Consider the following 25,668-nt stretch of genomic DNA (forward strand, 5'->3'; position numbering starts at 1 on the left):
GATGGAAGAGATAAAGATGGCAACTGCAGAGGATGCTGAACTGCAGTCACTCATAAAGTTCATACGGACAGGATGGCCAGAACACAGCTGCAAGGTGCCTGTGGGTATAAGACAGTTCATGCAGGTCAAAGCAGAACTGTCAGAGCACGATGGCCTGGTCCTCAGGGGAAGCAGGATCGTGGTCCCGCAGCTGATGAGAAAAGAGATTCTCCAGAAGATTCATGAGGGACACCAAGGACTGACTAAATGTAGGGAAAGAGCCTACTCATCAGTGTGGTGGCCCGGTCTCGCTACAGAGATAAGCGGCCTAGTGTCATCTTGCCAAGTGTGCTTTGAACTGAAAAGAACACAACAAAAGGAGCCACTCATCTCTACACCACTTCCAGATCGTCCGTGGAAGAGAATCGCAATGGATTTATGCGAGTACAATCATCAGAACTATCTCAGACTATTACTCTAGATTCATAGAAATACTGCACATGCCATCCACAACCAGTACACATGCAATACGTAAGTTGAAGGCAGTCTTTGCCAGGTTTGGCATCCCAGACGAAGTAGTGACGGATAATGGGTTGCAGTTTTTTAGTGCTGAGTTTCAGGAGTTCGCGAAGCAATTCGACTTCAGACACTGCACGTCCAGCCCACACCACCCACAGGGCAATGGGCATGCAGAGAGGGCCGTGCAAACAGCTAAAGTTCATACGGACAGGATGGCCAGAACACAGCTGCAAGGTGCCTGTGGGTATAAGACAGTTCATGCAGGTCAAAGCAGAACTGTCAGAGCACGATGGCCTGGTCCTCAGGGGAAGCAGGATCGTGGTCCCGCAGCTGATGAGAAAAGAGATTCTCCAGAAGATTCATGAGGGACACCAAGGACTGACTAAATGTAGGGAAAGAGCCTACTCATCAGTGTGGTGGCCCGGTCTCGCTACAGAGATAAGCGGCCTAGTGTCATCTTGCCAAGTGTGCTTTGAACTGAAAAGAACACAACAAAAGGAGCCACTCATCTCTACACCACTTCCAGATCGTCCGTGGAAGAGAATCGCAATGGATTTATGTGAGTACAATCATCAGAACTATCTCAGACTATTACTCTAGATTCATAGAAATACTGCACATGCCATCCACAACCAGTACACATGCAATACGTAAGTTGAAGGCAGTCTTTGCCAGGTTTGGCATCCCAGACGAAGTAGTGACGGATAATGGGTTGCAGTTTTCTAGTGCTGAGTTTCAGGAGTTCGCGAAGCAATTCGACTTCAGACACTGCACGTCCAGCCCACACCACCCACAGGGCAATGGGCATGCAGAGAGGGCCGTGCAAACAGCTAAGAAGATCCTCAAACAAGCGGATCCAGTGCTGGCCTTGATGATCTACAGGTCCACTCCGTGCTCCTCGACCGGCTTCAGCCCTGCAGAGCTGTTAATGGGGAGAAAGATCAGGACAACGCTCCCTACCCTGGAGAAGAATCTTCGATCACGGTGGCCGAGCAGAGCAGCGGTGAAGGAAAAGGACGACCGAGAAAAGGCCAAGCAGGCCTACTACTACAATCGCCGCCATGGAGCCCGATCTTTACCTGTCCTACAGCCGGGCGATGTGGTAAGGTCCAAGTTAGACCATGAGAAATCGTGGTCACGGTCAGCAGTGGTTTCAGGAGAAAGCACCACTCCGAGATCACTCGTCATAAAGACACAGCAGGGGGCTGAGCTTCGGCGGAATCGCCGCCACCTTCGACCTGAACCGGTTTCCCAGTCTTCCCTACCAGCGATCAGCGATAATACTGAGACAGACACTCACTCTGCCGTGTCAGAAACGGTTCCCTCCAGTCAGAGTGTGACTCCACCTGTAAGCCTTATACCCGGTCAGACTGTGACAAGATCTGGACGGGTGTGCAAACCAGTCAACAGGCTTGACCTGTAGATGGTACCTATGGCCTTTTGGGGGGGGGGGGGGGGGTTATGTAAAAAAAAAAAAAGAAAAGGGGGAAACGTAGAGATGGAATGTGAACAGAAAAGAGAACGTTTGTATTGAAATGGCATTATTGTTGTGAATGCTGATCCAAGTTCTTGCGGAGTTGAATCTGTAATAGAAGTTACATAAATGGGTTAATATTGATTTGAGATAGTTCACAGTAAATGTAAGGAGATTGGTTCCAAATATAAGTAAGCAACGGGTTGTTTGTTTTAAGGGGAATAATCCATTTTGAAGGGGGAGATGTCATATACGGTAACAGATGTGCCTGCACATATACTGTGTCATATACGGTAATGGGAGGACACGGGAGGGAGAGCGTGTGGTTGTGCTGTTAAGATGTGGAGTGACGGGGAGTAAAAGCCATAAAGACAAATAGCCTCTGGAGCAATCATTTACAGGGTCTGTCTGTGTTCTCTTTCTCTCTCTCCCTCTGGCCACGCCCCACTTCTGGGTCTTGCTTTGCACACCTGTCTGTCATCTGCTGATTGCCACCTGGGGCTTTATTAGCTCACAGGTTGTGTTGAAGGTTTGCCAGTTTGTTGCGCCTTGTGCCATCATTCCAGCTCTTGTTCTTGTATTTTCCAGGTTTGCCTGCGTCTGTGTGTACTCGACCTCCTGCCCGTTTCTACTGACTCCCACTAGCCTGATGATCCGGGTACTTATGCTGTGTTTACTGGACTACCTTTCTGTGTACCGACCATTGCTTGCCCTCACATTAAAGCCTGTTTGCAACCGGAGCTTGGACTTTGAGCCTTGCATTTGTCTCCAACCTCACCAGCCTGTCACCTCCAGGAAGTGTTAAGGCTGATCTAGACTCCTAGTCTGTCTCTACATTGCACCTCTTTGTCAGATATTGCAAAGCTGCTGATGACACTCAACCTTTCATGCCAATAATGCAGATAATCTCACCCACACTAGGACTTTAGAGGACTTCCTGGTTTCATTGAAAAACTGGATGTCAAACAATTTCTGACAAGACCAAGATGATTGTCATTAGTCCTGTGAGACACAGACCTCAGTTTGTTCAGCTGCCTTGGATCACATTCATCACAGTAAATAAGTTCCATCGCCTTCCCCCTTTTTCTACTCAGGGTCACCACAGCAGATCTTGGATGGATTATGTTGATTTGGCAAAGGTTTTACGCTGAATGTCCTTTGTGACACAACTCCACATTATAAGAACCTTCCACTCTTGAAACAAGTGCACTAACTACTTGGCCACCACATAAAACATGAACAAAATCTTGGGGTGATTTTTCATCCCATACTGTCCTTTGACCTACACATTTGAGTTGAATCTTTGCAATATTACGGAGGTGGTAGAAAGCAGTCTGAGTGATTTCTCCAGTCCAGCATATCACTCAGACTGCTTTCTATCACCACTGTGATATTGCAAAGATTTGACCTATTTTGCCTCTGGCTGATGCAGCAACATTGGTTCATGCCTTTGTCTTTTCTGGACTGGATTACTGCAACATCCTGTTTTCTTGCTCAGATGTCTACAAATGGTTCAGAATGCTGCTGCTCGAGTTCTGACTAGGAAAAGAAAGTTTGATCATAATTCCCCAAGTTTGGTCTCCCTTCACTGGCTTCCTATCTCTGTCAGGTCAGATTTTAAGGTTTTGTTATTAATATACAGAATCCTTCATGGACTAGCACCTCCCTGTCTGGTTGATCTAATTAAACCTTATGTACCGGCCTGTGTCCTGAGTTCTCAGGATGCAGGATTACTGTGTTCCAAATGTTAAAAAGAAATCAGCAGGCCACAGAGCTTCTTATCATGCACCTATCTATTCTGTGGAACAATTTGCCTGCTAGGGCAGCACAGTGGATTAGTGGTTAGCACTGTTGCCTCACAGCGAGAAGGTTGTGGGTTCAATTCCCGTGGCCTTTCTGTGCGGAGTTTGCATGTTCTCCCCGTGTTTGCGTGGGTTTCCTCCGGGTGCTCCGGTTTCCTCCCACATCCAAAGACATGCAGGTTAGGTGGATTGGAATGTTTACAATTGTCCTTAGGTGTGTGTGTGGGTGTGTCTGTGTTTGTTTGTGGCCCTGTGACAGACTGGCGTCCTGTCCTGGGTGTACCCCGCCTCACGCCTTATGACTGCTGGGATAGGCTCCAGCCCCCTGCGACCCTTAACTGGACTAAGCGGTAGAAGATGAATGAATGAATGAATTTGCCTGGTAAGATAAGACAGTCTAATACTGTGGAGTCTTTCAAATCCAGCTGAAAGACCCATCTGCTCTACCTTTTGCATGATTAACATATACTGTAATTGTTGTACTGAACTATTTTTTCCTCCATCTTAAATGATGTTATGTCAGAATTCATGACATGGAACAAACACAATGCGGGGCACAAGGGCAGACTCACATACACAGGATTTGGAGTAATCAAAAGTCTATCTTGTAAACAGGCAAAGGTTCGGTACACAGGTTGACAATCAGCGATGCAAAGGTGACAGGCAGATGTGAGGGAGAGGCGTGGTCAAAAACAAGCAATGGACAGAATTATCGTAGTCAAAGTAGAAGAGGCTGTGGCAAAAGAAGGGTCAAACACAGCTGAACTGATGATCAAAGACAAACAACAGCAAAGCAACAGGCTGGAACGAGGGCTGTGGCATGAGCCATGAGCGCAACCAACTGGCGGTGAAGGACAAAACACACAAGGCTTAAATAACCCAGGTGTTGATTAATGAAAATGACACACAGGCATGTGAGAATGTTCAGGAAGGGGCGTGGCAGAAAGAGACAAAGATGAGGGAAGGCTGGTGCAACAGAGTGCAGTTAAACACAAAGCAGACAGAGTCAGAATGAAGATAAGGGATAAGCCCAAAACTGACAGTGATAAAAATAGAATACTCAAAACACACACACACACACACACATACACTCTCATCTTCAACAGCTTAGTCCAATGAAGGGTTGTGGGGGGCTGGAGCCTATCCCAGCAGTCAGAGTGCAAGGCAGGGTACACCCTGGACAGGACACCAGTCTGTCACAGGGCCACATATAGACAAACAAACACATTCACACCCACACCTACGGACAATTTAAAGTTTCTAATCCACCTAACCGATGTCAGTGGATGTGGGAGGAAGCTGGAGCACAGGTAGGAATCAAACCCATAATCTTCTCACTGTGAGGCAACAGTGCTAACACTAAGCCACCGTGCTGCCCTACCCAAAACAAAGACGAACAAAAACCAAAGGCCGAATAAAATACTAAAATGAAAAGAACAAAGAATCACACTAGGAAACAAATGAAAAAACTGCAAAGCGATCAGCAAGAAAAAAGACACTAAACAAGAACTGAACTCACCCCGTGGCTAAAACATAAACAGATAAATTCAACCAGTGACTAAAGAAACACGAACAGGAAATCAAAGACAGTGGATCAAAGCACGAAGAGGACACAGACAAGAGACAAAACCATGATACAGACAAGAGACAAAACCATGATAAAGACCCAGACATGGGGCAGATCACGACGTGTGAAGCAAAGTGCCAGCTGCCAACCATCACATTTGCATACTATCTATTACTTTATTGCTGACGATTAGGGTTCTGAGTTGTTTGTTCTGGCTGATTGATTTGTGATCTGTCTCTCTGTTTTGAGGTGCTATCGATGAAGTCTTCACAAATGGCAGTTTCTGGACTGAAGTCACCGGACACTGGAACTTTATCATGGTGACTTTACTGCAGGGATGCTTATTTCTGTTTTGCCTGGTTGACAGTTCTGTGTTGTATTTTGTTCACTTGATTTTTGTCATTGTCAGTATGACCAAAGCAGTTGTTCACCCCTCTCAGTCTGGTCTGCTTGAGGTTTCTTCCTCAAAAACACCCTAGGGAGTTTCCCTTACCACTGTTGCTAAGGGGATTGGCAAGGCTAGACCTTACCCTTGTGAAGTGCCTTGGGATGACTTATGTTGTGTTTTAATGCAATATAAACCAACATAACTGAATTCATATCAGACTAAAATTTTTAATCAACATTGAAGGCCTCTTTCTTTAGGCCTGATTTAAATTTTGGATAATATTACAATAGCCAACATGGCTAATCTGTTTTTGCATTTGGTTTTGTAGCTTATCATACTTACTCTGACTTTGATTTCAGGGTTCTCCAGAACAATGTTCCTCAGAGCCAGCATTGCATCTCCAGTGTTGTAATCAATCAGCAGACTGGTAAGACAGATTAAGTCGTCTTCAGTGAGCTGGTCACCGTACTTAGAGTAGTTCAGCCTCAGTGGAACTCGCCTTTCTGAAAGAACAATTAGGGACAAAAGTCTGAATTTAACTCTCACTGTCTTGTATCAGTCTTGTATCTTTGAAGTCGCTTCATGCAACTTGTAACTTGTTGCATAAAAGTTTCACAGTCTAAAGCCCACTTTAGGGTAACGCCCTGCAACATACTCAACTCCACACCACACAACTTGGGGATTACGGACCTCTCTCAAGGACATTTGAGTTAAGGTACTGAGAAACAAAAGTGCCCTTCTTTCACTTTCCCTACAGACATTTTCCTTTCCGGTCAGGGGATTGAAAATATGAACCTTGGTTCAAAAGCCTGTTTATCACACACATTTTCTAAGTGCCACACGAGCAGTGTTAGATGTTCGTGTGTGTCACTGGGCTCACACAGCGCACACTCTGTCTTTCAGCCGCTGGTGTGCGCAAATAGATGTAGCAACAGGTGTACGAGGCAGTTGCGATTTTACACGTTTTGCACACAATTCCTGCTTCATGCCCACCTTATGCGCAAATCGACCAAATTCGCACTATGTGTGAAGGGGCCCTAAGCAAAGCTTGTACAATGAGTTGGAATGGCGTGTGAGTCCAGAATATCTTTAGAACCTTAGACCTCAACTATTTTTAGAAAAGGAACTCAACCCTTTTATTTCCTGTTAATTACATCATTTTTAAAATGTTAATTTACTGTCTTAATGTATTTAGAAATTGTTTAGGTTCTTGTTATTATATACACACTATTATTATTGTTATTATTATCTTTATTATTATTATTATTGTTTTTTGTTTGTTTATTCCAAGTCAACATAATATATAAACAATATAAACAAATAGTACAGTTTTATGTACACACTTGACACTGTTCATAAAATGGTGAAAAGAAAAAAGAAAATGAATAAAGACAAAAAAAAGGCATAAATGAATTAACATAACACAAACAGAATCAACTTGGAAAGGAGTGGGATGAAGGCAAGCTTATTTACTCCCACCCCCAATTCCATCCTCAATTAAATGACACGGTTGCTGTCATTTTGAGCTTAATATTTCATATATAATATATAAAGCATATAAATAATACAATTATATATGTATATGAACATACACCCACACACATGAACACACACATACATACCCATATATACACACACCCATACATATATACACATACTATATATATATATATATATATATATATATATATATATATATACATATAAATATAAACGTAACATAATACAATACCATAGTAATATAACACGAGTGAATAACAATTACACACTGGACAGTATAGACAAAATAACACACAACAGAGGACCAGAAAAGACACACAAGGAACACATATTGTTGGATTTATTATGATGATTATTATTACTGATCTTGTTTACCCTGCTTAGTTTGAGGGGCTTGAGATAAGTGCATTAAAACCACAGGTCCTCCCCAAGGACCTTACTTCTGTTTTGTCATTTGATTTTTAAATGGACCACAATGGAAATAAGTGTTTTCACTTTCTTGTGTTATCCATGTATTTTAATGTATTTACAATTATCTTATGTACTTACATTGAACTTAATAAAATCTCTCTCTCACTCACTCACACACACACATGCTTGTAATATAAAGATGGAATGGTGTGTTAGTCCAGAATGTAATTAGCAACGTTAGCTAATATCCATAGTTTCTCCAAAAATATTTGTCCTATCAACATTCCATTTTGGCACCATTCATCCTTGACCCAAAATACGTAAGCATACCACCACAGTTGACCGCATGCAGAGGTTATTGTTTTTTCTGCATTCTGCTACAAGCAGGTGCTTTTAATATTTACACATGCACAAACAGAGACGGTGGCGGAAGACATCAAAAGCAATTCTCTTTTCACTCATAGTAATGACAACATGACACTTAACTAAACTGACTAAATGTCAGCTCACCACAGTTTCTGCATGATCGAAGCCATACACACGCATGCATGCACATACTCATGCACGCATGCACAGAGAGGCCACTTGGCTATTATAATATAGATACCTCCTTTTTAGTTAGAGGTTCACAGATTTTGAATACACCGCCCTCAACAATAAAAAACCTAATTGATTTTAAAATGTTCAGTACAAAAGTAAATTTACAGTTCAAAGAAGAATAAATTTGTGGACATAGGGAGAACTTCTATAAAGTTTTTTCTCTTTCCCTTCTTATTGTCTTAAATGATGTATTTTGTGATTGCTCTTAATTATCATTTTTAGTCATTGCTGTCAAAAGGGGTGGTGGCCAAGTGGTTTGCAGAGTCGTCCCGTTCGAGACCATGCCTACGAGATCCCCATTTAATATGCAATTGTATCAGGAGGGATATCTGGTGTACAACTTGTGCCAAATCAACACGTGAATCTGCAGTAATGACCCCTCATGAAACAAGGGAGAAGCCAGAGGGACTTAGTTTAGTCATTGCCAGTGGTGGGCACAGTTCTGCTAATCTGGTAACTGGTAATTAGCAAAGCTAACTTTTTTGTTAGCTAATTAGCTTTTCAGCTAACTTTGAAAGCCATCAGCGGACCACTTAACTTCTGCTAAATTTAGTTCTGATAACTTTTAGACTGCTAATATATTTTTGCGGGCATAGTGAATAAAGCTTAACAGTTAAAAACATTTATAAAGTCTGAAATCATACATTTTAGTTCCTGCCTGTTGCATGTTTTGTAGCAGACAGACAGCTATGAGAGGTAGAGCTCAATCCTCTGCCAGCAGAGGAGACCTGGCTACCAGAGAAAGAGGAAGAGAAGAAAAAAGATTAGGCACTTTGAAAACTAAAAATTCTGTTTAAGTGTGATTCAGCATGTATAGCAAATGTGTGGCAATTGGTATTCACGCTGCCTTGAACACCGCCATCTATTGGATGGGAGCGTGAATACCAGTTGCCACAGATTTGCTATATGTGCTGAATCACACTTAAACAGAATTTTCAGTTTTCAAATTGCCTTTTTTTTACAAATAAAAAAAATTACAAATACGCTACAGTAACTTGTGTGTTGGTTTTTACATATAAATAAACCGACCAACCATTGATGACAGGAAGTTCATTTTGCCATAATGCCTTTTGGCATGTATGTCTGTAACCGCTCAACCCTTCAAAATTAGTGCATTACTTTAAAACTAAAACATATAGCTGATATTTTCACTTTGTAAAAACGATAGAGGTGACATTAATTTCGATAACCTGTCTTGAAATAGTTTGTCTAAAATTTTAACCATAAGTCAAAACTGCCTTGCTGTGCATGTCTCCTGTGACAGGTCTGCAAGACTGTATGGCTGTGAAAATAAATCCCCCATTCCTTTCGCTCTGGTCACCAGGTATCTTTCGCTGAGCGAAGGATGATTGTAGACAGAAGCGCTGGCTCATTGTTGTTTGTGATTGCCTTTGAATTTACTCAGAAGTATCAGTAGCTGCCAGTGTACTGGAGCCAGTACTAAAAGTTATCAGTTTAGCTGTAACTTCTGTTAAATTTTATTAGGGGTTTATCGGTTTAGCTTTATAAAAGTTAACTTTTCAGTTAGTGGATTAACAGTTATCAAAGCTAACTTTTTGGTTAGCTGTGCCCACTACTGGTCATTGCTGGCAAAGTTATTGATTCATGTTGACTATTTTCAGTCACTGTTGTCTTAACCACACATTTTACTGTTGTTTTGTTTGTTTTATTGCTTTATCATTACTATCAAAATGTTTGCATTTTTTTTTTTATTTGTTTTTGCGTTCAGTCCTTGTCTGAGTTACATATAGTGGTTGTTTATTTATGTCTACTATTTTTTTCATGTTTGTATTCAAACACCATTTATCATTTAAAAAGCCTAAATAGTGACAAGGACTGTAAATTAGCAGTGTGGGTAGACATGTATATATTACATCAGTTGCAGCTTTTAGTTAAATACAAAAATGATTAAATGTAACACCCTTGTCAAATCAATCAATCAAATCAATGAATAGAAAAAACCTACTGTAACATTCTGTGCTTACATTTTTCATCAACAACAGAATTTAAACTCTTGACATTACTGGAAGTTACATAGATACTGAAATATTCTGGCTACTAATATAAGCAACAGTTTGGTTATCTTTGACGTGTCCTGCAGTAGCCTATACTCAAGGTTGTTGAAATGAAGCAACAAATCCATCTGGTGGGCATTTACTATTAATGCAGGTACAACAGTTTTGCCAACATCTCTAGTTCCGTATATTCAGCTACGATCTGCCTCTCACTGTAATCTTTACTGAAACTCAAACCAGTTCCAACTTATACTCCACCCTAACCAAACAACAAACCTTTACAAACAACAAACATTCAAAATTGATAACAGCTGTCCTCCTGGGTAATTTTTGGGTCCAACAATTGACAGAGACCTAAAACCAGCTGAGGTTAGTGTCCTACAAACACCATCATTCCCCAATATTTAATTTATAGGCACATGCTAGTATTGAACACCTCTGAATGAGAACTTGTTGAAATAACTGTCTTACCTGCACCCGGTGAGAGTTCCACATTGAGTAGATCTTTAAAACTACAGTTCCCTCCCAGAACCCCATTATAGGATATGGCACAGGATCTGAACACCAAGCGGCATTTCTTCTCAATGGCGGTGTTGTTGGTAACAACAGCAAACACATCAAAGTCACAGCCTTTCTTCATCTCTGATGAAACCTTAATCGTGAGGTGTAGTCCCGGGTTCTCCTTCTGCAGGACCAGCTTGTTTTGGTGGTTGGCCTTACTATAAGTCTGCCTCTCCTCTTCAGAGCCTGAAAATAATGATAGTAATATATTCAGTCATATACCACTTTTCAAGCAAAGAGGACAAACTCAAATAAGGGCCCCTTCACACATAACATGATTGAAGCCGACTAGCGCACGAAGGAGGAACTGCATGCCATTTGTGAAAAATTGGAGCTGCCTCCAATGTCTCATACACCTGTTGCTACAATTATTCACGCACACCAGTGGCTGATAGACAGACAGTGCCCTGTGAGAGCGCATTCGATCCCTCTTGCGGCAGGTGTCGGCCAAATTCCAGGTGACACATGTGAACATCCAACACCACTCGCCTGACACTTAGAAAATTGTAGTCATTCGCGCTGCCAGCACGAAAACAGTCAGCAGACGATCACTTTCGAGCTGTGGGCCTACTACACATGTGGTGTGCATTTGTATTGCACATGTACATGTCGCCCTCCCCACCTCCACATGTGCTGTGCATGTTTCGCGCCCCTCCCCCCTGCTCTCCCCCCACCCATGTGGTGTGGATGACATGCTGATATGTATTTACAGACATGATCATATGGGGACCAGACAGCCATGTCTGAGCGCACACAGCTGGGCTGCAGCGGCCGCACACAGTGCACCTCGGCAAACTGCTGCATGTGAAACGGACCCATCAGATCACACAACAGGCAATCTGAATATCACGCGTCAGGCCCGATATGCGTGTCCGGCAGAACACGCGTGCCGCAGGACTACGACAATATGACAAGCCAACAGTGCCACAATTACACCAATTTTAGTCACGTATCACCCAAAATACACCGTAACAAACGCTGTTTTGTCAGTTATTACAGCGCTTTTTTCTCTTTTTTTTTAAATACATTTATCTCCTTGTTGATTTTAGGCATTTTACACTCCTGTTATAAGACAGTGATTGTAGTGCAGTGGTAAAGTTTCCATCTGTTAATCTGATCTTTTGTAAATTGCGGGTTCAAATCCCGTGAGTGGCATATGTTTTTTATTTAACCGCGGGGTTCTGTATTGCATCCCCTTTAATTTATTATTGATATCAACCCAGTGATTTTCACTAATTATCCAGCTGGTTTTTATTTTATTTTTCTCCACATCAGCAGTGCGATGTGGTGCAACACGTTCCAGCTGCTCACACTGTGTTTGTGCATACGCATGAGTGTGCACAAAACCATTGCCGATGTGTCATATATGCCTGTGCAATCGTGTGTGCCCTCAGTCCTGTCAGGTCTCACACATTCATACATGTTTTCATGCTCTCACACTAATGCATGACCTTCTTCCACACTGAACCAATTTGACCTGCAAGAACAAATTTGAGGGGAAATTAATAAAACCTATGAAAGTAAATGATGCTGCGATCCTCTAGTCAAGATGGAATGTCTATGCAACGATCATGTCAATCACAACGGAATCACATGTCAGGCTTCGCTCGACAGCAGTCTCACTCTAAGAGCGTATCTCAACTTGGGAGCTCTGCGCCCTCCACTGCTGAAACTGGAGGTGCATTTTTGTTTTTGTCAAAAAAAAAAAGAACAAAAAACAAAAGACTTAATCAGTTTGCTCTCTGGGTTTTACAGGGACACAAAGACTGCATATTGGCAATAATGTAATTGTTTCATGATGTATTGAATAAGTGTTTTCAATATAAATAACTTTTTAAAACTTCCTGAAAAATGGCTGCTTTGTTTTATATTGCAGATATTTCTCATGATTTATGTTTGCATCTATGAATGCTGTGAGTGAATTTTGTACCTTCAGGGTACTTATAGAGATGAGTGATGTCATCTCTGGCATCACTGCCAACACTCTTGGTGCTGATCTTCTGACCCACCAGTGTGGTGGACACCACTTTCTTTGTGCTCCCGTTTTTTTTCTTCATGAAACTGTGGACATCGGCGTTGACCTCAGCAAAGACAAATGGGGCATCGTACTTGAATGTAAGCTCGCCTTCCTTGATGGCCCTGACAGGAACGGGACCACAGCAGTACACCCCTGAGAATCCCCAAACAAAAAAGTGAACGTTTAATCATGGTGAAGTTTAAAAATAACTTTGTGACATCATTGGTGGAAGACGTTTTACCTTCACTTTTCTCCTGTGGTGTGGGGTCACTGGCCTGCCAGCCGTTAAACTCACATGTGAGGTCAGGCCTGCTCATCCAGCTCTCCACCCAACAGTGATAGTTCCTGCACATATCATCAGCTGCGGTCATGTCCATAAGTCATTAGAGCTTCATTTGGACTACACAAAAGAAAGTATTCTCATACAAGAAAACCAATGAAATCAAGGCTGGTGCCCCTCATAGGCCTTCGGGCAAACTGTAGCTGAAATTTATTGTTCAGGAAATCTTTCCCTGTTCTACTCCACCATGAAGGTGTATAACTGTGGATGCAAAATACAAAACATGCACTCTGCACAATTTCTCCAGTCCCACCCACAGAAGCCTGTATCTTCTTCTGGGTTGTCTGGGTGTCTTGGTGGTTTTCCTCAGTCTTCTCCTTCTTGCACAATCACTCTGTTCTGGAGAATGCCTGTTCCAGACAGATTTACCATACAATACCATCCTGCTGGTGTTTCTGGTGGCCAAGTATTTAGTGCGCTTTAGTATTTAGTATTTAGTGCAGAAGGTTTCTGGTTCAAACCCCATTCCTGCCCATTTCTCTATGTAATGTGGAGATGCCTCAAGAAGGGAATCCAGTGTAATATTGTGCCAAATCAACATGCAGATCTGCTTCAGATTTGCTGTGGCGACTCCGAGAGAAAAAAAAAAAAATTGGGAGCAGCCGAAGGAACTTACTTTTTAAAATGAAGCCAAAGGCTTCCAACCATCCACCCATTTTCTGAACTCGGTTATTCCAGATACGGGTCACAGTTAAAGAATAAGCACTGGCTCATATTTTTCATGCACATGAAATTCATTTTTTTATGTTAATTTAGAGCAGAGGTGGCCAAGTTCGGTCCTCGAGAGCCACATTCCTGACACTCTTAGTTGTCTCCCTGCTCCAACACACCTGAATCCAATAAAAGGCTGTCAGGAATGTGGCTCTCGAGGACCGAACTTGGCCACCCCTGATTTAGAGTATTACCATGGCACATTTATGTAGTGTTGTGTAAGATTAGGTAAATATAAATTATATGAGAACAAACCAGATCATTTCTTGATCTTTAGTGGAGAGTCCATCTTCATCAATGTAATGTTCAATCACCAGGTTGCTGTTGGAGTCATGGGCTGAGTTGTAGTTGGTGACAACTCGACAGGGGATACCAAGTGCTCTGGAGACTAAAACAAAAGTAACTTCAATTAGAACAGATATCTAGAACGTTTAACACTTGCAACTTATATATCTGATACCGATTCATGTACACACTTTCTTTTATTCAATGATATATCGTAATATGCGTTTCTGTATGGTCTTGCCATTTGATCAGTTCTGTCCAAAATTGAATGTCTTGACTAATGCACAACGCTTCCACTGTTTAATCAACATTGTTGCCAAACTGTTTCAGTTAAGTAATTATGACCTTCAGTTTGACCTTCCAGTGTCACCCAAGGTATGTCATGTAACCATTAGAAAGTTGATACATCACTTCATATTAGTGTTTAATAGTAAAAAAAGATGCCTCTTTCACAAATTCAGATTCTTTTTCCCCACACTAAATACAATATCCCCTCTACACAAAGAAACACTGGACCAAATCTTTGGCCTGTGAGCTTCACTTTTAACTGACTTTTGTCCATATCAAATCACTTGCTCCTTGTCTGACACTCAAACATTCCACCAAGTTTGGATCAAATCAGATCAAACTCTTGGAGACAAAGGACCAAAAACAGTACTCCTACATGTGTGATAACTGCGCACAAGTGTAATGACTGCTGGAATGCAAGAGCAAAACTAATGTCTGAACTGAGTGTAAAATTGTTGAACTGTGCCCATCTGAGCCAAAGCAAACACGTTTCTTGATGACAGGCAGACATGTCTCAGACTGTCATGTCTTACCTGAGCAGGCGACTGCAGCAAACACCCAGCACTGCCCGTATCGAACAGGCACACAGGCATTTCTGTCCCAGCTGTGCAGGATCTCCATGCTGCCCCTCCAAAACATGGGGGAAAGACCTCCATCATAGTTACCTGACCAGTTTCCCATTAGCACACCTTTGTCGTCATTACAGTTCACCTAACAGGACAAGGACAATACAACATTAAAGGTGTTTTGCATGTCAAATTCATGACTGTTTTATGTTTATTTCTTTGAGAAACTAAAGGTATCTGAAAAGAAAGATAGAATGCAATGCTAAAATATCTATGCTAAAATGTGCATTGTATTCTTTATAATTTGCAGCAAAGTATGTATATATATATATATAAACCCAACGCTTAACCACTAGACCATCAACCCCCTATATACAGGGTTCTAGCCACAGTGGGCAGCCCCGCCTGGTACACCTGGCTCTCAGGGTCGAATTGGCTGTGCCCCCAGCACAGAATTTCTGAAAAATGTACCAATTCAATCGTTTTTCAAGCTTATAGAGTCATAGTTTTGCAATTTTAAACCAATAATTAAAGTAATAAGAAATATATTTCTCATTTTCTTCATATCAAATCGCAAACAGCAGAGAGTCAGCTCATTCTGTGGCCACAGAGCTGTGAACGGGAGCAGCTGGAAACAGTGTCTCTGCTCTGATCTGAAGAAAAAAAATCCCCCATGAAAAACCACCATTAATCCAGGGGTTCTTCTGTATCTATATCTGAAGATACATTCAGAAATTTTATTTTACAGCTGAAAGGCTTTGTGTTTCCAAAAAGCTCAGAGTTTGAAAAACAGCAGATGTGAGTAAGAGAGAGGGAGGGAGAGGGAGAGAGAGCAGAGGAGGAGCTCTTGGGGCACAGCGTCAGTTAGCCTGACAACTGGTCCTGTGATTGGTTGGTAGCTGAGACGCTGATATCAGCCCATTCGTCAGCCTCACATTGAAGTGGCGCGAGTGCTGCTCTCCTGCTGGTCATTTAGGAGTGGGAAATCTCACGCCAAAATGGAGGCCAGTATCCGGCCCAATTCATAGCCCGGCTGGTTGTCGGGCTAAGCGCCAGTGGTAATGTAAATGGATAGGTAAATGGATCAGACGCTCAAAGCGCTTTACAATTATGCGGTCACATTCACCCCGATGTGAGGCTGCTGCCCATACAAGGTGCTCACTACACACTGGTTTGACAAATCAGTCCAGGTTCAGCTTTTGTTCAAACAAGGCAATTAAGTGTTATGTTGTTTAAAAAGAAAAAGTAATGCAATCCCACTGAAATTGATGAAGAAAACCCCAAATTGTCAGGATGACAGAAAAACTGCCTGCTTCACTGGATTAAAAACTACTGTGTGTCATTTTTGAAGAAGAGACCAAATGTCATGTCCATTTAAATGTTTGTCCATTGTGTTTAACATTTTCAATGTTATTTAATTTATTAACTTAGACTTTGACAGAAACATGCAAAACATAACTTTGATCTTACATATATTACAACATAAATATAATGTTTTGTTTATTATTCTTGTGTTCAATGCATCTAAAACCATCGAAAATGAGTTAAAATAAAGCTTGCCAAGAATGTTTTAGTGGTATTAAACCATATAGCTTCAGGGGGCCAAGGATCCAGGGGCCTGTGGCCCCCTGAAGCTATGAGCCACTATCACATAATTTACCCGGCACTAAAATGGTCCTAGCTAGAACCCTGTATGTATCATTTATTGTTATTTACATTAATTATTAAAATCCTATTTGGGGAGGTGATGGTCTAGTGATTAAGCGTTGGGCTTGAGACCAGAGGATCCTCAGATCAAATCCCAGCTTGACCGGAAAATCACTAAGGGCCCTTGGGCAAGAGCATTAATCCCTTCGTTACTCCCGCTGTGTAGTGGGCGCCTTGCATGGCAGCAGCCTGACACTGGGGTGAATGTGAGGCGTTGATGTGTAAAGCGCTTTGAATGTCTGATGCAGCTGGAAAAGCGCTATATGAATGCAGTCCATTTACCATTTATTGTCTTACGTACAACTGGTACATGTTCAATACAGCCCCTTTATCAATCAATCAATCAATAAATAAACAATATTTACATTTTAAAAGCATCTGCAGGAGGGCAAGCGTGTGTGCATACATGAGCTTTTGACAAGGCGGAAGTTAGCTTTGAGTTAGTGGAAGTTAGCGTGCATGCTGACGTCCGCAGAATGCCTTGTACATCACTTCAGAGGTGTTATAAGGTTAGAAAAACAGCGTTTTCAGCTTTAGAAGTGTTTATTTCTCACTAGATTTTACAGACAAATGAAATGGAGTTTGCAGCTAACAACACGGTGCCACTTTACTCTGACTGGCTGTCATCTCTACCCCTCAAAAAAAAAAAAACTGAATAGAATGAAACAGAATGTAGCTTTGTAACCTCTTAAAATAAGTCAAGGTTGTCCAAGGTCTGTGTCTCAAGAATGTTCCCTGTGAATTTAGTCTGCAACAGCATACAACAGAAAAGTGCATCAAAAGGTCAAAAAGGAGTATGACATACCATTTCACTAAGCACTCTCGTCACATAGATGGGGTTTCCTCTCTTTGAGCAGTCTTTACCAGGATCACGCAGACATTTGCGACTCATATCAAGAATCCGCAGTGAGGCATCCAAGATTCCACTTTCAAACTGGACAGAAAACAAGCACTTTTTTTCCCCAGTTCTTGTTGACTGGCCATAAAATAAAGGACTTCAAAACAGAAACAGCTGTAAAACAGTAAATGCTGTTTTTATAATGCTGTAAAACACAGGCTCTGTGTGAGCAGTATACTCATCGTACCGTCTATCATCCTGTAACACACACATATATTAAAGAAAAGGAATTCTATCTTTTCAAATGTCAGATTCGAATGTTAAGAAATAAAGTAGCTCTGCCTCATGTTATGCAACATTCCACAAATCACATAATCAGTGGACGTAGTTTTATTTATTTATTTTACTACAATAAGAGCTAAATATTTCTTTAGTACTACAGCATGAAGCTAGAATGTTTGTGTCGAACAGTGTCATTGTTGGTGTTGGTACCTGTCCAAAGTTCCACGGTGTTGGTATGGGATATTTGGAACTGCCTCGGAAGATGATTCCATCCTGAGCCAAAACATACTCTGCCAGATTTTGCTGACTGTCCATGTATACTGCATCCCCTGTTGCCAGAAAATACATCTTGTAAATGATCTTGTAAAATGATCAGGAAACAGGAAATGCACGGCATCCATGAGGAAGTTCATGCAGTTCGGCACGAGGTTTGCAGCCATTCACCATCCCCCTGCTTCGGTCGAGGGCCGGAGCCCACGCGTCACTTGATTTTTGAACAAACCAAAAAAAAAAAAAAAAAAACTGCAGTGAACTCCCTTGCCAAATCGTCAGGTAGGCACTTTGTACCCTCTGTGGCTCAGAATGTGCGATTGGAGAGGAACAGCACTTCTGGAAGTGACCGAACACTCCAGCAGCCTCGAGCCAGGCTGCTCTGCAGACAGCCAGCACTCAGCCAGCACGCGCACGCTCGTGAGCAAGCTGCATCTCCTGTCCTGCCGCAGATGAGCTGCACAGACTGGGTTTATTGTGTTTATTTATTTATATATTTATTTTTCTGAGGAAAGAAATGGAAATTAAGTTTAATGCTACTGGTCAGCAAACACCCACCATGCACATGTGCTGGACTGGATGCACGAGTTGCATGGACCACATTCATTGTGTTTACCTCTTATATGAACTTCTGAGGACAGAAGTGCATATAAGTTTAATGCACCTGCTCATCGCACAACCCATGTGCCCCTATGGGCTGGACACATCCTGTCCGACCATGGACATTGGGCAGGGACACTGGTCATGGACCTGCATTATTGTTTGTTTGTTTATTTATTTATTCATTTATTACTCTGAGGACAGAAGTGGATTTACATTTATGCTGTACATACGTGCACATCATGCTAAATGGATGATGTCAGCACTCTGGCTTCATTGTTTTATTTTATTTTTATCAGAGTGGTTCCAAAGGATCACGGTGCCTTTGTGTCCTGTCCTGCCACAGATGAGCTATGCCACCTTATGGAACTCAGTTTTATGTGTGGCCCAGCTGTACAGGCAAATCAAGCACTGAACAAGTTGTGCCCGGCCACAGAGGAGTGCAAGAACTGGATTTTCTCTTTTTAGTTATTTATTTTTTCTGAGGATCGCAGTCTAATGCTGCCAGCCAGTGGCAGGGACAGCGGACTTCACCTGTTTGGGGAATGTAAACAAGGCATGTCTGTCAGGGCGTAAATCGAACTTGAGAGACGCAGCACAGTGGATATCATTCTGTAAGGCCGTGAATGGATGTTCATACTTTTCTTTATATATATATATATATATATATATATATATATGTACACACACACGAGGTCTGTTAGAAAAGTATCCGACCTTTTAATTTTTTGCAAAAACCATATGGATTTGAATCACATGTGAAGCTTGAACCTTCGTGTGCATGCATGACTTTTTTCACGCCTGTCGGTTGCGTCATTCGCCTGTGAGCAGGCTTTGTGTGAGCAGTGGTCCACCCCTCTCGTCGGATTTTTATTGCAAATAAATGTCTGAACGATTTGGAGCTTTGCTGCATCAAATTTTTCCAGAAACTGTGAGAGACCTCCAGGTGGACACCATTCGGAAAATTCATATGGCTTTCAGCGACAATTTTATGGGGATTACACAGATTAAGGAGTGCTCCAGCCGGTTTAAAGACCGCCCACAGCGTGTGAGAGCGCGGCGCACTCCGAACGCCGATCGACAGGCTGACACCCCGCTGAAACAACCAGATCATTTCCAACGTGAAGGCTTTGTTGATCCGGGACATCGTCTGACTTCCACAAGAAAAGGCAGAAGGCGTGGACATCAGCGCTTTTTCGGCACATTCCACTGTTACAGGAGTTTTTTTCATGGAAAGAGGAGTGGAGGGATGCGCCACCGTGCCGCTCATGGCGCGGTACAAAACCACCTCCGTGTTGATCTCACAGGACGGCTTTCAGATGGCTCAGATGGTTTTCAGTGGCTTTTCAGTCGTGTGACTATCCGAGAAATTGTGCATGAGCTGGACATGCCCTAACATGTCCTGTGAGGCTTCATCACGGCGTTGCTTGCTCCAGAAGTGCAGGATTACTGTGTTCCAAATGTTAAAAAGAAATCAGCAGGCCACAGAGCTTCTTATCATGCGCCTATCTATTCTGTGGAACAATTTGCCTGCTAGGGCAGCACGGTGGATTAGTGGTTAGCACTGTTGCCTCACAGCGAGAAAGTTGTGGGTTCATTTCCCATGGCCTTTCTGTGTGGAGTTTGCATGTTCTCCCCATGTTTGCGTGGGTTTCCTCCGGGTGCGCCGGTTTCCTCTCACATCCAAAGACACGCAGGTTAGGTGGTTTGGAATCTTTAAAATTGTCCTTGGGTGTGTGTGTGGGTGTGTCTGTGTTTGTTTGTTTGTTGCCCTGTGACAGACTGGCGTCCTGTCCTGGGTGTACCCCGCCTCGCGCCCTATGACTGCTGGGATAGGCTCCAGCCCCCTGCGACCCTTAATTGGACTAAGCGGTAGAAGATGAATGAATGAATGGTATGAATATTTCATGAGAAGAAAGATGGAATGTTCCATTCAACGAGGCTTCGCCAATTAGCTCCTTTAAATCGTCGTCCATCAACAAAACAAACTCCGACATATGAGTGATGCACACCAAAATGTAAGTCCCTTTTTGTTGTATATAAATTAATAAAATATCAAATGACAAGGATCTATTTTAGCCATTATATACGAGGTCTGTCCATAAAGTATTGTACCTTTTTATTTATTTTTTTAAACTATATAGATTTGATTCATATGTTTTCACGTCAGACAAGCTTGAATCCTTGTGCGCATGCGTGCGTTTTTCCACGCCTGTCGGTGACGTCATTCGCCTGTGAGCACGCCTTGTGGAAGGAGTGGTCCCGCCCCGTCATCGGATTTTCATTGTCTGGAAATGGCGGAATGTTTTGGGGTTTTTTTCCATCAGAATTTTTTCAGAAGCTGTTAGAGACTGGCACCTGGAAACCATTTGAAAAATTTATCTGGCTTTCGGTGAAAATTTTACGGGCTTCACAGAGAATAAGGTCTGTTAGTACAGCTTTATGGACCCCTTTAAGGACGCTCAGCGCGCCGCGCTCCAACTGCGACGACACGGCACAAGCCACCGGACCATTTCTAAGCTGATGGCTCTGTGGATAAGCGAGACAAAGGAACACCTCCATTTTGGCATGTCAGAGAACAAGTTTGGACATGTCCAGCTCTCCACAATTTCACTGATACTTACTGGACTGGTAAGCATTGAAAGCCAAGATAGACATGTCCAAACTTGTCCTCTGACACGCCGAAACGGAGGTGTTCCTTTGTCTCGCTTCCAAAGCGAATTGGTCATGACACGCGAAGCCTCCGCGCGGCTTTCCATGACAAAATCTCTTGTTAAAAGTGAAATCTGCCGGAAAATGGCTGATGTCCAGCTCTTGCGATAACCAGAGAAAGAGCACACGACGGTCTTGTATCCACAGAGCCATCCGTTTAGAAATGGTCCGGTGGCTTGTGCCGCGTCATCGCAGCTCGAAGCGCGGCGCGCTGAGCGTCCTTAAAGGGGTCCTTAAAGCTGTACTAACAGAGCTTATTCTCTGTGAAGCCCGTAACATTTTCACTGAAAGCCAGATAAATTTTTCGAATGGTTTCCAGGTGCCAGTCTCTAACAGCTTCTGAAAAAATTCTGATGGAAAAAACCCCAAATCATTCCGCCATTTCCAGACAATGAAAATCCGACGACGGGGCGGGACCACTCCTTCCACAAGGTGTGCTCACAGGCGAATGACGTCACCGACAGGCGTGGAAAAAATCACGCATGCGCACAAGGGTTCAAGCATGTCTGACGTGAAAACATATGAATCAAATCCATATAGTTTAAAAAAAAATAAAAAGGTACGATACTTTATGGACAGACCTCGTAAAACAAATAATGTATGTTTTTTCATTCTTTCAATGGAACAAATACTTCATTCAGTGAAAGATGGAACATACTATTGAACGAGGCGCATTGAACTCAAACACACACACATATATATATATATATAATTTGTTTTTTATTATTTTCAGTATTTTTTTCTGCCTAATGTCAAAGCCTCTTTCACATAATAACAATGTCATAGTCCACAGCCATGCTGAGCACTGTGTATGCAAGCATGTCGTCATTTCAGTCATGCCAGTGGCGCTCAACATCCGTGAGAGTGCCGCCTGGTATTCATGCACAAATCCTTGTGCCTGCAAAGACCGCACCAGCGCTGCTCAGCTTTTGCGTGTGTGCTGCATGCTACGTCAGTGGCTCTCGCGTGGTATGTATGTGGACTGGTTGAGATTTGTGGCCATAATTTTCACTGCCACTCCGGATGGCATTCAGCAGACAGTCCAAGGGCTCTTAGTGATTTTCCAGCCAGACAGGGGTTTGAATTGAGGATCCTCTTTTCTGAAGCCCACTGCTTTGTAATCAGAAGCAATAAAACAAAGTCAATAACGATTAAAGGTTTGGGTGGTCCACAGAAGATCTTCAGATTTCACAAAGGGCCACAGCATTCTTGAGTTTGGGAATAGCTAAAACTCATAAAAAAAAAAATAAAAAAAAAACATGCATTGCCAGACAACAGGATCGATGTCTCTTGTCCTCACCTGGACACCAGGGGTTAAAGAGCAGGACAAACTCAACACGCCCTGATTGCCCCAGTGTTAGGGTGTAGCGGCCGATGGGTGCGTCAGAGGGAGAACAGATGCACAGGGCTACCATGTTTCCAGGGGCGCTGCTGACTGAAGCACTCCAGCATGAAACATCAACGCTGGCATTCAGACCAAAAAAGGCCCTGGTGCCACCCTGTTCAGACGGTTGAGGACCTGTAATGTGACAGCAGACACAGTTAGAACCATGCGGCTCAATCTGGAAAGAAGCCAGCAGACATCAATGAGGCGTTCGGGTCACTTTGTGGAAAAAGGAATGAAACACATTTCCCAGTAATCCCTAAATTTAGACCAAACATCTCTGGAATCCTTTCAGCGAGACTGTTTAAATTAATTAGGATCAAATTGACTGGGAGTCAAAACTCTCACAGGGACAATTCATGTAATGTACAGGACTGGAGTTTCATTTGTGTGCTGTTCAGACGAGTTCATTCTTCCAGTCACCAAAGCAAAACAAACAAACAAACAAACAAAAAAAAAACAATTAAACAGGTTCTCTTCTCACTGGGTGGGATTAAAGGTCCCACTCTTGTCTATTCAACATTCTTGACCTTGAACACATCATAATGTTATCTGTGACTACACACATGTCCTCCTGTTGGTTTTCCTGTTTAAACAGTCCAGTTTGATGGCAGGCTGCTGCTGACTATTAACACATGACATGAGAGGGGAATCCAGATATTGTTTGAAAGCGCCCTGGAAATAAATGTGTCTGTACTCATTAAAACTCTGGCGTTCCCAATAATAACAGAGGAGTGGATTTCCCCCTGAGCACAGAGAGATGACCTGAGGATAACATTGGAAAAAGAATATTTCACAGCTTCCACAACTGTGTTCTGTTTAAAAGTCCAAGTCTAACTGTGAGTGAGAAAACTTCCTTTTCCCTTCCATCATTGCTACTGTTGTGTTATTCTAATAGTCACATCTACAGCAGGAAAACACAATAGTCATTGAGGGTTCCAATATGCCAATACCCTCTGCAGAGACAGTACACAATGATTTCCTTCACTCTGTACTCATTTGATATTGTAAAAGAGTCATTCATTTATTTTTCTAATTACTTTTTTTATGTGGCCAGCTTTTTTATGTTGCTTAGCGGTTAGTACTGTTGCCTCACAGCATAAAGGTCATGTGTTTGAGTCCCACCTGTGGTCTTTCTGTGTGTGGGCCCCAAAAATTGAGATTACTGTATATTTTTGGTCAACCTCATTAACTCACAGTTTGTGGACCCCAACTTCCGTGAGTTAGGGCCCCTTCACACATAACACAATTGAAGCCGACTAGTGCACGAAGGAGGAATTGCTTGCCATTTGTGACAAATCGGAGCCGCCTCAAATGCCTCGTACACCTATTGCTACAATTATTCGCGCACACCACTGGCCGAAAGACAGTGAATGCCCTGCGCGTGCTCATTCGATCCCTCTCGCGCCAGGTGCCGGCCAAATGCCAGGTGACGAACACAAACATCTAACACCGCTCGCTACACAATTAAGCCCCTTTCACACTGGCATAGTCGTAGAGCTGCGTATTGCGGCGTTGTGTTTCATTCAAGTACGCCCAAAATGCGTGCATACTCAGCCTTTGTCTGTGTTCGTAGATCTGCTTGCAGCTGTGTGTGTGTTCGCATTTTAATGTGTGCACAAAGTCGCATGTAGACTTGCTGCTATTTAAAACCAGTTCACTCCTGCCGGCTGTGCAGAACACGTCGCTGCACTTGGAAAACAGTGGACTGTATCATGAGGTTTTTACAGTTGCATACTGCCACGTATGTAGCCAAAGCTGCTATTTTCTGCCTCTGTGTAAGTGCGCTCTGTTCTCTACTGCACGGTGTGGTGCAGCACAGAAACAGTCATTTAACATTATTATTATTAATCATTATTGTATATTTTTTTATCTTGGTGGATCACTTTCATTGTGTAGAGATGCTGCTGAGTCTGGCTGTGGTAAATGCTGCCGTGAATGAAGCGCTGTGACTCTAAACTTTTAAAGCTCCGGTTGCTCCAATGAGGTCCGCTGATTTGATCAGACCTGATGGATCAGGTCGTCTGAGGAGCGCACCGACATGCAGCGATGGCGCTTTTATTTTGAAGAGTCACAGCGCTTATTCAGGTTTGATCAGACACAGAGAAAGAGAGAGAGCACGACCGACCTTTTTCTGTTGTGTTTCTGGATTTATGAGTTGAGGTTCGATTCCCTGTTTTGAGCACACACATATCCGTCAGTTACATCAGCTGTTCTGAGCACACAGAGGCGCTGTGGCTGCATGATCATATTCTCCAGCTGAATCATTCTGCATGCATGCACTGAGTTCTCGGATGTGTACAGGAGCGCCGTGTTACGCGACTTGCATGCAGTAACGCTGTGCTGCGCAGACCTGCTTAAAACTGCGGATTTTATGTGTCCAGCGCTCTACGCCGAAGAATATTAAACATGTTTAATTTCTTCCATCCTACGCACGTAGCCCTCAACATACTGCTGCGTAGGGAGCAAAAACTCGACGTAGAGCTGCTAAAAGTGGGCATAGAGCTGATCAACTCGGCATAGACGGTACACCACAATACGCAGCTCTACGAATATGCCAGTGTGAAAGGGGCTTTAGAAAAGGTGAGGCTATTCGCGCTCCTGGTATGATAGCAGAGAGCAGGCGACTATATTCGACCTGTCTGTGAAAATTGTCTAAGTGCCACACAAAAGGGGCCTAACCTAGCAACCCATGGGTGTAACTGTGCTGACCCCCCACCACACACACAAATGGCATGTGGAGTGTGTCGTTGTCGTCCGCTCCTCCCAACACAAATGGCTTGTGGAGTGCGCCAACAACACACACACACACACCATGAACTACATTGTCAGCTGTGGCTGAAGGTCCTGGA

At 42.9% G+C, this 25,668-nt stretch overlaps 1 protein-coding gene across 1 annotated transcript in view; it reads right to left on the reverse strand.

Annotated features, from left to right (window-relative positions):
- Positions 1 to 25,668, reverse strand: part of tgm2b (transglutaminase 2b) — a 46,522-nt gene that overhangs the window by 5,654 nt on the left and 15,200 nt on the right. The window contains exons 3-11 of the mRNA XM_034167025.1: positions 22,733 to 22,951; positions 18,061 to 18,179; positions 17,536 to 17,664; positions 14,991 to 15,168; positions 14,140 to 14,272; positions 13,075 to 13,178; positions 12,747 to 12,986; positions 10,727 to 11,002; positions 6,072 to 6,232 (exon numbers count right to left, since the gene is read on the reverse strand). Of these exons, the coding sequence (XP_034022916.1) occupies positions 6,072 to 6,232; positions 10,727 to 11,002; positions 12,747 to 12,986; positions 13,075 to 13,178; positions 14,140 to 14,272; positions 14,991 to 15,168; positions 17,536 to 17,664; positions 18,061 to 18,179; positions 22,733 to 22,951 (1,559 nt within the window). The remainder of the gene's footprint in view (positions 1 to 6,071; positions 6,233 to 10,726; positions 11,003 to 12,746; positions 12,987 to 13,074; positions 13,179 to 14,139; positions 14,273 to 14,990; positions 15,169 to 17,535; positions 17,665 to 18,060; positions 18,180 to 22,732; positions 22,952 to 25,668) is intronic.

This window comes from Thalassophryne amazonica, chromosome 3, assembly GCF_902500255.1.
Source record: "Thalassophryne amazonica chromosome 3, fThaAma1.1, whole genome shotgun sequence".
Taxonomy (NCBI): domain Eukaryota; kingdom Metazoa; phylum Chordata; class Actinopteri; order Batrachoidiformes; family Batrachoididae; genus Thalassophryne; species Thalassophryne amazonica.